Source organism: Carcharhinus amblyrhynchos, chromosome 8 (genome assembly GCF_965287045.1).
Source record: "Carcharhinus amblyrhynchos chromosome 8, sCarAmb.v2.hapA, whole genome shotgun sequence".
Taxonomy (NCBI): Eukaryota; Metazoa; Chordata; class Chondrichthyes; order Carcharhiniformes; family Carcharhinidae; genus Carcharhinus; species Carcharhinus amblyrhynchos.
Window position 1 is genome coordinate 5,914,618 of NC_137331.1, and position 12,665 is coordinate 5,927,282.

Here is a 12,665-nt window from a genome sequence, read left to right on the forward strand (position 1 = left end):
ACAAAACTGACCAAAACCATTGTACTTGAGAGAATACCCAAGAGGAGACCCATAGCTTTTAACACCGACACCCAAACTGTACTTAATACAGGAGTTTTATTTTTTATGCATTGATTAACCCTTTACTTAAAGGTTTGCCATTTGCAATACAGATTACATATCAGTGCGTTACATCACTGGTCTTTTAAGAAGAGCGTGGAGCTGGGTAACCAAAAACGCTATTAACATCTGTCAAGGGTCCAAGTTCTACTCCTGTACTTTCCTGACAATAGTACAAAACATATCTATAATCAAAACAAAGTCCAACACATGCTGTAAACCTGAAATAAAGGGAAAGTATTGGAAATATTCAGCTGATCTCTCAGCATCCGTGAAGAAAGAGAGAGTTAATGTTTCAAGTCGACTATAGCTTTTTTTTTGCAATCTGTTTTTAGTAAGGTTGGTTTGCCTACTCCAATGACATTTTCAAAGCTTGTTATGAAGTGCTTCAAACATTCAGGTCATAAAAGGCACGAACTTAAAACACAAAATACTTTTAGTCTAATTCAGTTACCTCAGCTCAAGGCTAGTATTGCTTTAACTGAGACAATGATCAGTAATCTTGAGGTTTGGATACAGTTGCTATCCCTCACTTTCTCAAATATTTTTAGTATCAGCTCTTCTTCACTTCATACCACTCCAGACATTCAAACTTCATTTAGCATGGTGATCTGTCTCAAATAACTTGTCTTGCACATCAACACTCTTTCCTTTTGTTCTTTAGCAGATTATATCCTAAGATCCGGCGAGAAAGATTAAGGTGCCCAACCAGGAATTTCAGACTCAGTTTAAATAATTAAAAATGCATTATTATAATCTTTTCACGAAAGTAACTTTTAACATTTAGGGGTAGAGTTTTTATTACTTTTACAAGTGCATCTGGGTCAAACTCTGCTGAGTCATGAAAATTCAAGTGTAAATTAGGTCAAATGTAAATCAAGTTTCCACAATCTTTAATGCTGGTTTAAAACCAACTTGTCCAAAGCTAGAAATGCTCCCAGACTGAAAATGAGGAGAGTAAGTTTCCAGTAATTGCTCCTAAATAAGGCTATTCAAGAAAGGCTTTTCAAATTCAGTTGACGTTCTTAGGCACACCGGAACTAGCAGACATGTGTTTACACGTTAAAAGATGCTTAACTTAAGAAAGGACTGAGGTATGCCAATAAAACAAAAGAGTGAATGATTTAGTATAATATTTTTTAAAGAAAATGATTCCTCACGAGTGGAGGATGAAGGCATTCTTACGACAAATGCTTAGATTTTGAGATAAATCTATTTGCAGGTCTACTAATAAACTGTACAGGTTACCATTATTAAATACAATGAATTTCTTTTGCTTTAAAAGAAATGACTGTTCCATTACATTAACTGGTTGGTTCATAAGACTTTTACGTTTGAATACACAAATGGAACTGAAACTTCACCAGTGCAATTTGTGTCCAGTTTCCTAATTGTGTTTAAAGTGGAAATTCCACTTCTTAATTTTGTTACAAAGGCAACATTCTTATATTGGTCACAATGCCCATCCTACAATGCAAATTGCATCTCCAGGTTTCGGCTGTATGACAAAGCAACAACAAGAGTTCACTATAAGCAATCTAAAATAGTATGAAAGGATGACTGTATATTAGTAGATTTCAAAGCAAATGTAAAAAAGGTTGTATTCAGCAAGTTTTTACAGGATGAAGTTTTAGTGACTCAGCATGAGTACAATACTGATGCTCATCATAAGAAAATACTACGCCCATTATATCTTTTATTGTGTACATCACATTTTATACGTGCATAAATACATAGGATATACCTGCCCATAACAACTTCCAGGTATTATTTTCTTCAAGTTGTATTCATTGCTTAGGTTGCAAATATTTCATACAATTTTAAGCCAATGAATGGAATGAGTTCAGGAAATAATTATGCCACAGAATTTTTAATCTGTTCAAATGCTGAAGAGTTATATAGTCAGTGCAATGCAGTCCCAAATTGGATTGAATCATAGTTCAGTTTAATTGAGGAATACAAGGTTGTTTGTAACATTATCAATTGGCACTTACAAAGCTTTGTTATTTTAGAAACAATCCCATGTGCTGTGAACATAAATACATATACATAAAAATCCTTAATAAACACAGTTGTATGTGGAAATTAAAATGCAGATCATCAAGAGATAAACTTGCCACGATTATAATCTTGCAATGCCATTGTCATCTCCTTCACGACACAGTACAAACTGCAAAATCCTCAAAACTATTTCCATCAATTCCATCGTACACAAAACTATGCAACTGATTTCTAAGCAGTAACTCGTTTCCAGGTTTGGATAGGTAGCTGCTACCAAGCAATCAAACAAGAGCAGACTCAATGAAATTAGTGATAATTATTCCTCTGTTTCCATTCTTCTCTTACGCAATGGTCACTTAGTATTTCACAAAATCCAACAGTGAAAATAACTTGCAGAAATCACAGCCCTGTTGGCTCCTGAGCTAGAAAAATTAATTTAATTACGGCAATTAGCACACTGCAGCTGTCCAAACTAAACAGATGTTTTACAGAACGAAATGCTGATTATAATAAACAGGAACCCCAATTATTCTAAATCCTTTTTTTTAAAACCACAGTGCGAACGTACAAAATATTTCAGAACCTAATAAATATTCAGAAAAGTGGTTCAATATCTACACTATAAATGTCCATTATCTGCTGCAGTCCCAGATTTGAAAAAGTGTCATAGAAACAATGAGATCCGCCTGAGATGAGATGAAGGGGAAGATGATGGTGATAGTGATGACTCAAGAGGAAAGGGAGGAGGAGCAGTCGAAAATTGGCTTTGAATGTAGGCATACATTCTTCTCTTTACATTTTAACTTTTTGATCAAATTTGGCAGATCTTTGAAATAAAGTTTTCCATAAACATGGCAACACACCTTTGTTGGACTCGGGGCGGGCAGGTGGAAAATCATATTTAAGTTCCGATACACTTTAAAGGCGAATTCAGAGCCTCCCCAAGTCTTTGCACATTTACCTAAACTTTATAGAACTTTCTAGATCATTAGAGTCAAATTTAGTTCAAAGTCCTTGTTGAAAAGAAGCCACTCCTAAGTGATGACTCATGTCAAATTATCATAGGTTGTTGCACACTCTCTATCATGAGAAGTTAATGGATAGTGATTGTTTGAAACAGGTGATAATTTTTGTTCAGTCCCATGGATCGATGCCAACCACTTCTGTTTAGATCAACTATCTCTGAACTCAGCAGATGGCGAAACCAGGAAGTTCACACGCTCATGCAGTCGCTTAATGGATTTACCTATTGAGTCATTTTGGAATTTTCAAAACTCACTTCCATTTAAAGTCAAGACAAAATTGGATTTGGCTTTCTTTAAGTGTGAACTATTATTTGTCCTCTTAATTCTTAGTTTGTTCAAACAAACAAAAAAGGAGAAAAATCCCAATGTTCGGAAGTTTTTCAGCTGGTCAGCACGTGTGGGTGGGGAGAGCGGACATCGCTGTGATGTTGCCAGGATCAACATCTGGTAGGCAGGAGGATGGGGGCAATTAAGGAAGATGTGCCTTTAACATCGCTGGTTCGAGTAGACCACTGGACATCTCTACAGCGCCACTGAGGAGGGTGGCTACTACTAAGGCTTCAGGGGAAATGCCAGAGGGTGCCTCCATTTTGATGAGCTCTTGCATGGTGGGGGAGGGGGGGGGCAGAGATTGACTTTTTTTTTTCCCTAGAGCCAAGCAGGCAGGCCCCAGCAACTGGTCAGGAAACACTTCCAGCAGTAGTGTCAGGTCCATTGGGGTGGCCTTCTGCCCCGCCCCATCCTATCCCTCACCCCCGGGAAGCTACGAGGACGCAATGACTCCGCAGCTAGTGGCTTCATAACACAGGAAAACAGCCCTTAGTTTGGTATTTAATTATTCAGATTACCCACCAACCTCCAGACAGTGGCCGTCCACGCCACTGGGAAATTTCAGAAAGAAATCCCACAACACCAGCTTAAAGTCCAACAAGTTTATTTGTAGCCAACTTGTTGGACTTTAAGCTGGTGTTGTGGGATTTCTTTGTTTTACCCCAGTCCAACGCCGACATCTCCACATCATGACTGGGAAATTTCCCCAGTGGTTTGACTGCATTGGGGAACTATGATGTGGGTATGCCGGCGTTGGACTGGCGTAAACACAGTAAAAAGTCTGACAACACCAGGTTTTAGTCCAACCGATTTATTTGATAATATACTCGCAAGCTTTCGGGTTAGCCCCTTCGTCAGGTGAATGGAGAGTTCTGGCCTCAGACAGAGCGTATAAAGCACAGACAGTTTAGAGATTACTGATTAGAATGCGAACTATCCCAGAACTATCCCAGAGTGGCTCCCAGTTTAACAGCCCACCCACCTCACAACCTACGACCCTGAGGCTGGGGAAATCTCAGTCAGACTCCCTTACCGTTCCTCAGGAAAGCTGAAAAATGATATATGGATAATTCGATTGGTTGCGAAATTTCAGAAACTGCAGATACAAAATTTGCAGCTTTAATTTTTACCACCCAGTTTTATCACAGCTCACTTAAATTAGAGCATTGAATCGCAGTATATTCATATGGAGTTAGCTGTCTAATTTCAGCTTTTCAAAGCAACTACTGAGATATCATGTATTTTCTGACGATGATTTAAATTTCATAATTTTTTTAAAATCAAGAATCTTATTTCTGTACAAGATAGTCAAATTGGTAGAGGAAAGCAATTCACCGGATAAATATTCAGACAGAAACAGAGGATTCCAAGTATTCGAGGTGTAGTTGTCTCCATGGAGCTTGTGCATTAGCTGAATTTTATGAGATCATTTCAAACCAGCTGCATTTCCCTCTTCCAGTTGCTAAGTGAAGATCAAAAGGGGCAAAAGGCAGCTGCATCAAGGTATATAATAGCAACAAGGGGATAAGAATGATTCTCAAGGAATTCAACGGAGCGCAGCGCATTCTTGTCCAATAATTCTGTTTTTTTTTCACTGTCTCCTTTGAGCCAAGAGTTCTCTTTCAAAGTCAGGATGACAGGTAAAGTCTGAATTTTAAAAAAAGCCCCATTTGCCCACCGTGTTTATACATTGATCTTTCACATAAACTCAACAGGTTTGTTTAGTCAAGAGGTTCATTCATATTTTCTGCAAGCAAATTGAATACATGCAGAAATCATTGTAGCAAAAAAAAAGATTAATTTAAGGGAAGTGTTCTGCAATGTACAATAAAAACATTTGAATCAAAGTTTATCTGTAAGATGAATCTGTGTGATTTATATAAACTTTAATACAGAAAATATAGGCTCAAATTTGTTGACATTACCGGTCTGTCATAATGGAACTAAAGATCACTTTTATAGATATAAAATATTGATACATCACTGATTACAATACTACTCAACAACTTGGGTGTTTGCAGACTCTTCTTTCAAACTACACCAAATTAACTCAGCCCATGGTTAAAAGGATTCCACCATTAACAACTTGCATCAAGCATCTTAGGAGAAAAAAAAATCTATTTCAATTTTGTCTGCTATATTTCTGCATGGCACATTGCCACAGACAAGGGAAAAGTAGTGTCAATTATCCAATTAAAAACCATTTTACCATACCAATTTTAAATAGATTAAAGCTTTTTTGTTTTGCAACTTTGTAAATCTCAGAACAAATCTGGAATTTCCCAACTTCATTCAGTCTGCCAGAGGTTGGGGATTGCAAGCAAATTGGGTAAAAGATAAGAAATTGAGAAGAACAACTTCTCTACGGGGAGCTTATAACTAAAGGGGGGGATAGGAAACATATTACATACATATGCTGTTCCCCAATCCAACATAAGCAACAAAGCTGTATTAACAGTCATAAGCTTGATTTCAGAATGCTTTTGTACTTTACAATTTAAGAGCATCCCAGTTTTAATTGCTCTGCCACTGACAACTGTCTTCAGCTGTGAGGTCCTAAGCTCTGGAATTCTCTCCCTAAGCCTCTCCTTCCCTCCTCCCAGGCGCTCTTTGAAACTTACTTCTTTGACTAAGCTTTCGGTGATCTTCCTGAATATGCCCTTGTATGACATGATGTCAAACCTGGTTTTGTAACACTCCTGCAAAAACCCTGGGATATTCAACTAAGTTAAAGTTAGTACAGAACTTGAGTATTGCTGAAAAAAAGTGCCCCTGCAATGCCAAGTTTGTAAGCCATACATCCCAATGTATTACTGGTGGATCCCATCAAATGATACATTTCTTCAGCTGTTCACAATAGGCAGAGGATTAATCACACTCAACCTGCCCATCTTGCAAAACTCCAAACATAATGTCTAATGTCAGATGTAATTGGACAGTATTGTGCTAAGAATTACACTGACAATCAACTTAAGAACATCAGTCAGGCTGCAAATGTGACTCATTCATGCTTGCTAGAAATTGCATATATTTAAATACAGGGTCTATTCCTCTGCACGCAGTAAGGATGCTTCTTATTTGAATCAAACAAAATCATGGGACAATAACTCCCTGATGCATTCCCCATGGCAATGACTCAACCAGAGTCAATTTTCTAATCAATCAGCATCTTTTTCTTTACGCAGTATAAATTATTGCTCCCTTGGGAATTTTTGTGTTTGTCCTGATCTGGGCAAGACAAAAAAAAAGCTGCGACAGCGTGTCTCTTTTTTCAGCAATATGCTAAAGGTGCTATATAAATGCAAGTTTTTACTGTCTGCAGAAGTGGAGCATTACCGACAGAAAGCGTAGCGAAAAAAGTTATTGTGCTGGACTGTATTTTTCAACGAGTTGTCCAAACTGCTTCATTCTGAGGACAAAAGGTGAAAGTTCATCTCTTCCACCCTCCAATCCATTTACTGGTTGAATTTTTTCCTGCACGAACGTTAAAAGTAATCACAATATTGCAGTCTCATCGCACTCCCTTCAACTATACTGGCATCACAAGCAAGAACTAAAGGTGAAAGCCACATTTGAAGATCCTAATGAAAGCTTTACCACAACCAAAGCTTTGTTGACTCAATGTATCAATTAGATTCCTTCATGGTTATGTTGAAAGAGGTCAATAAAGTTACATACACCAACTTGCTCCCAAATTCCATCCATTCTCCAAAGCTTCAGCAAAAATTGTTCAGAGTATTGATTTCCTAGTGCTACTACCCAGCACAGGAAGGGTATTTCGCATTGGGAGCGGCAAGTGGAAAACCATATCTTTTCCTGTGCGTCCGTGTCAAGAATCAGTGCTTCAGAGTCACACACTTACGGTGAGCTATCCAATGTGGCTGCAGGAAGAAGAAAAAGGCAAAGTCAGTTTCAGTGGCATAACACAGTGCGATGCAATCATCTAAAGAATCTAACTGTAGCAAAACAGATTGAGATACAGCAACTCCCATTCACACAGAACTTTTAGCATAGGATGAAACATCCAAAAAAAACTTCACCGGTGGCATTTAGCAAAACTGAAGGCCAAGAAAAAGGAGGAATTATTGGGGTTGAGTTGCCGCAGTATTGGTGATGATGAGCTCGGTCAACGAGCTGAATTTTAACAGTATTTTCGGAGGAAGGGAGAAGGTGGCGAAGGTGATCGGTTTTAGAGCAGGGATTTTAAAAAGCCAGGTATGTAATACGGAGGTCGAGGGCTTGTGGGGGGGGGGGGGGGGGGGTGTCAGTGAACCACGAGCCAGTGCAGTTCAGCAAGGTTGCGACGATAAGCAAGGGAGACTAGAGCTTTGTATTTGGAAGATCAGAGATCAGGTCGGAGAGCACTGAAACGCTCATATCCTGGGAAATCATGGATCAGGAAGACCAGAAATCAGAGAGAAAAAAGTTAGACAGTAACATATTCTGATAAAAAAAATTTCTTACAATAAATTTACCTTGAACTAAGATTTCAAAGATTATCATTTTGAATGGCTCCTGTCATCAGGAGGTACTTTCCTGATATCCTGATGTACAAGTTGAACACTAGTTTCCACTAATAGTTATAAGTTCTTTCTTAATGGCGCTGATACACACTAATAACTGCTTTTTACACTCGATTGTTCATAGGCTTGGTGAGACAACCCACTGCTGGGAGGTTCATTGGCAGATGGGGGCAATTCGCCAGGTGACAACACACTGGTTGCACGTTGGCATGAATATCCCGTGGGATCCTTTGCTGATGCCCACAGAGAAACCCACTGGAGGCTGGTGAAACTGATTTGCATCCCACTAATGGAATGCAGATGAAAGCTTGACCAGCATTATTCCCTCCATTCCTGACTGTCTAGTCGGAAAACACACCAGTCCAGAACACGTCTGGAACAAGGTGGCGTACAGAAGTTGTGACTCACAGAAACACAGAAACCTGACAGTGCAGAAAGAGGCCATTCAGCCCATCAAGTCTGCACCAATCACAATCTCACCCATATCATTACATATTTACTCACTAATCCCTCTAACCAATGCATCTCAGGATACTAAAGGGGAAATTTTAGCACGGTCAATCAACCTAACCCGCACTGTGGGAGGAAACCAGAGCACCCGGAGGAAACCCGCGCAGACACGAGGGGAATGTGCAAACTCCACACAAGCGACCCAAGCCGGGAATCGAACCCTGGAGCTGTGAAGCAGCAGTGCTAACCATTGCGCCACCCACTCACCTGAACAATGCCTGATCCTGCCTCCAGAGTTTGGGGTGGAAGCTGCCAGCAACTCTAGAACACTACAGCAGTGGGAGATATGCAAGGCAACATCTACAGGTGGATCTTTCAGACTCAGTGTCATCGAGGAGTGTTCTGGCCTCAGTGTATTCCTGGAAATCCACCGCCTTCCTCCTCAGGAGGTCCATCATCTTTGTTCAATGGTGGGTCAGCGATTCTGGATGCTTTTTCAACATGGCACCCAGATATGATGGTGGAACCGTCACCGTCCCCCCCGACAGAATAGTGCCAAACTCCCGGGTGCATAATTAGCGAGGTCAGGGTTGAAGGTACGATATGGTTTCCTGCCAGTCTCCACAGTGGCAAACACTCCAGGTTTTGCCACGGGTCTTCTTCCCCCAGATGGGAAAATTGTGCCCAATATATTTCTATGAATGAAGCGTCTAATAAAATGCAGTAATCCAGTACTATGATCACATTTGTGACATTTTAGTCACAAAAAATTCCTTTTTTGACAGACGCAGCATAGATGCCTCTCCTCTGCAAACTCGATTCACTGCACGTGGTATCGAGGAATTGCTGAACACTCTGTATACAACAAATCTATGGACTCTGACAACATTGCAGTAATAGTACTGAAGACTTGTACTCCAGACTTAACTGTGTCCCTAGCCAAGCTGCTCCAGTACACAGCTACAAAACTAGCATTGACCTGACAATATGGAAAATTGCCCAATTTATATTTTGTCCAAAAATAGCAAGCAGATCCAATTGGGCCAATTATCATCCCATCAGTTGACCATTAGCAAAGTGATGGAAGGTGTCTTGACAGTAATTTGCTCATTGATACTCAGTTTGGACTCTGCCAGGGTCACTCAGCTCCTGACCTCATTACAGCCCTAGTCCAAACATGAACAAAAGAGCCAAATTCAAGGTAAGGGGAGAATGACTGCCCATGACATCAAGGCAGCATTTGACCGAGTGAGGCATGAAGCAGTCGTAGTAACATCGTCGCCTCTTCACATTCAATGACACTATCAACACTGAATCCCAAACTATCAATATCCTAAGAGTTAACCCTGACCAGAAACTGGACTAGACCAGCCAGATAAGTACTGTAGCTACATGAACAGGGAATGATGAAGCAAGGAACTCATCTCCTGACTCCCCAAACCTGTCCATCATCCACAAGGTACGAGTCAGGAGTATAATGAAATACTCTTCACTTGCCTGAATAAATGCAGCCCCTACAACAATCTAGCTGAACACTATCCAGGGCAAAGCATCTCACTTGATCAGTGTTAGATCCACCACCTTCAACATTCACTCCCTCCATCACTGACACACAGTGGCAGCAGTGTGTGACACACACAAGTTCTTTTGCAGTAAATTGCCAAGGCACCTACGGGAACATTTTTCAAACCTGCAACTTCTACCACCTTGGACAAGGTCAGCAGATGCACGGGAACACCACTGGCTACAATATCCCTTCAAGGTATACACCTTCCTGACCTGGAATTGTCCCACTATCCCTTCACGATCCTGGATGGAATGCTGGAACTCCCTCCCAAATAGTACTGCAAGCGCACTTATATCACGTGGGTGACAGCTGTTCAATGAGACAGCTCAACACCATTTTCTTAAAGGCAGCAAGGATGGACAACAAATGCTGGCCTTGCTGGTGAGACTCTCATCCCATCTGTGAACTCTAAGAGTACACATTGAGAAGCAGACAGAGGCACTGTGGATATCTTGGAGCTCCAGAGTATTGGGTACAGTCGCTGTAACTAGGAGAGAACTCATTTACAATAGTTATTCTGAGATTTCAGAAGGCATGAGCTCACACCATGTTTTTGAACACTGTGTATAATTTTGGTTATACTGGAAAATTATATATCCATGGGGTGCAAATAGAAGGGAGAAGATAAAGGCAGTAGGAAAGTTTAGAGAAGGCTGAAGTTTACAGTCTATTCAGAATAAAGTTAAGGAGATTCCTCATGGTTGCACCAAACACTCGCATAGCCATCATCCAACCGATGGTTAACAACACTGTGCTGCAGTTTCTTCATCGCATTTTCATTTTAAATCCATGTCCTGGTAGTACATTATCATATTAGACCAGCAAATGGCGGGCGGGCGGTGGGGGGAGAGAGAGAGAGAAAAAGGAGGACCTTAGTCGAGCTATCCAGATACCCTTCGGCAACCAATGCCCCCTCGCTCTCCACTGGCAGCCATTTCTGTTGCTGAAATGGTGAGAATGAGTGAAAGTCATTGGTGTGCGAGTCCTTCAGCTACACCTCAGGTCATCTGGGACTGGACAATAGCCAAGAACATTTCTTGTCAGTTTTCAGCGTCACCCACTGGGATGCTGGTTTCCTTCTGCAGAAACTCACACTTAACTCTTATTATCAGGACCCGTTTCCTGGAGACAGTGAAAATAACCAGCAAGGTGACGACTCAGAGTTCCTACAGTGCAAAAGGAGGCCATTCAGCCCATCAAGCCTGCACCGACTCTATGACAGAGTATCCTAGCCAGGCCCTCTCCTCAGCCTATCCCCATAATCCCATACATCCACCATGACCAATCCAGCTAACCTACACATCTTTGAACTCCATGTGCTCTGTGTGAAACTTCAATCCCTAGCTGATTATGAGGTCGGTTCAGTTTCCTCCTTTTTTTTGTTTTTATTCCAATTCAATCAAATCAAGTCCAATTCAGAGTCTCAACAAGTTGGGACATTCCCAATCCAAGCTGACAAGACAGGGCTCTCGCCTCCTGTCTTGGGCTTGAGCTACATGGTCCAAGCCGATTGGAGTAGGCATAGCTCCTCCTCCAAGGCTTGATCTCATTTGCATCTTAGCCAAAAGGCCAAGATGCCGCTTTTAAAAAATTGCTTCAAATTACATTAGAGGAAGCAAGTGAAAGGAAAACGGATGGTGCGGTAAAAGAAAACAAAGCAGGCAAAAGCAACCTGAGCACAATATGCAAAGTGTAATTGCGTCACAAAGGTGAAACAGAAGACCAGAGATAGAGAAAGAGTTAGGTAAATAAATCAGTGAAAACCAGAGGTGGATTAGTGGAGAAAAACTTTCAACAAATGTAGTACTGCTGCCATTTGAGCTAGAGGAACTTGAGAGGCTGGAAACTGGTTTGAGAATCACTGACTCAGGTAGATTTGCTCAAATTTGTGAAACAGCATATGGTTTGGGCAAGTTTTAAGGAAATTTGTTCCAAACAGAATAGTCACTGGTTGCACCCACCAAGGGTAATCTAGAATATCACTGAGGTACATCAGGAAAATAGAACATGAGTAAATACATGGAGCTGAAAGAAAAACACATCTATGAGCAGATATTGGGAAGAAAAATTCTACACAAGACTAGAAGCATTTGGAATAATCTAACAACTACTGAAGTCAAACATGTTAGGAGTCGTTAAGATGTTACATTGGGGGAGTTAGAAGCAAGCTTGAATAACTTGTATTCACCCTTCATATTTTTATATTCTTAGGGGTATGGATATAACACTTTGAAACATATCTATTATATATATTGCCATGTATAAACCATTCCACAAAATTGAAAATGTTTTATTTCTGAATGCAGGCTAATAGAACGGTTCACAACAGAGAGCAAAGATAATCTCATCTCAGATATTACAAAAATGTGGAGAAATGAACATCCATGAATATTGGTTGAAGCGTTTTTTGAACAATGTAAAATTAATAGACAATTCAAAAAAATCTGTGTTGCATCTAATGCTGCAGATGAGATTTAGAAATGGTTCAAGTTTTTCCCTTTTTGTACAAAAAATGTAAATATCTTCCAGCAGCAGCTGTTATAACCACATCCTCAAATCTATCTTTTAAAAATTATTAACCTCAAGGGTTTATGATAGAATTCCAAATTTAAAACCAAACATCATAAGAGAGGAATGCTTGAAATCATTGTGTATATTAACTGAAGTGTA

The 12,665-nt window shown here is 40.2% G+C and overlaps 1 protein-coding gene across 2 annotated transcripts in view; it reads right to left on the bottom strand.

Moving 5' to 3' along the window:
• Positions 1–2,022: 2,022 nt before the first annotated feature.
• samd12 (sterile alpha motif domain containing 12) overlaps positions 2,023–12,665 on the bottom strand; it is a 113,338-nt gene continuing 102,695 nt past the window's right edge. For both annotated transcript variants that reach the window (XM_080193579.1, XM_080193578.1), the window contains one exon: positions 2,023–7,336. In XM_080193579.1, coding sequence (XP_080049705.1) covers positions 7,314–7,336 — 23 coding nt within the window. In that variant the 3' untranslated portion in view covers positions 2,023–7,313. The remainder of the gene's footprint in view (positions 7,337–12,665) is intronic.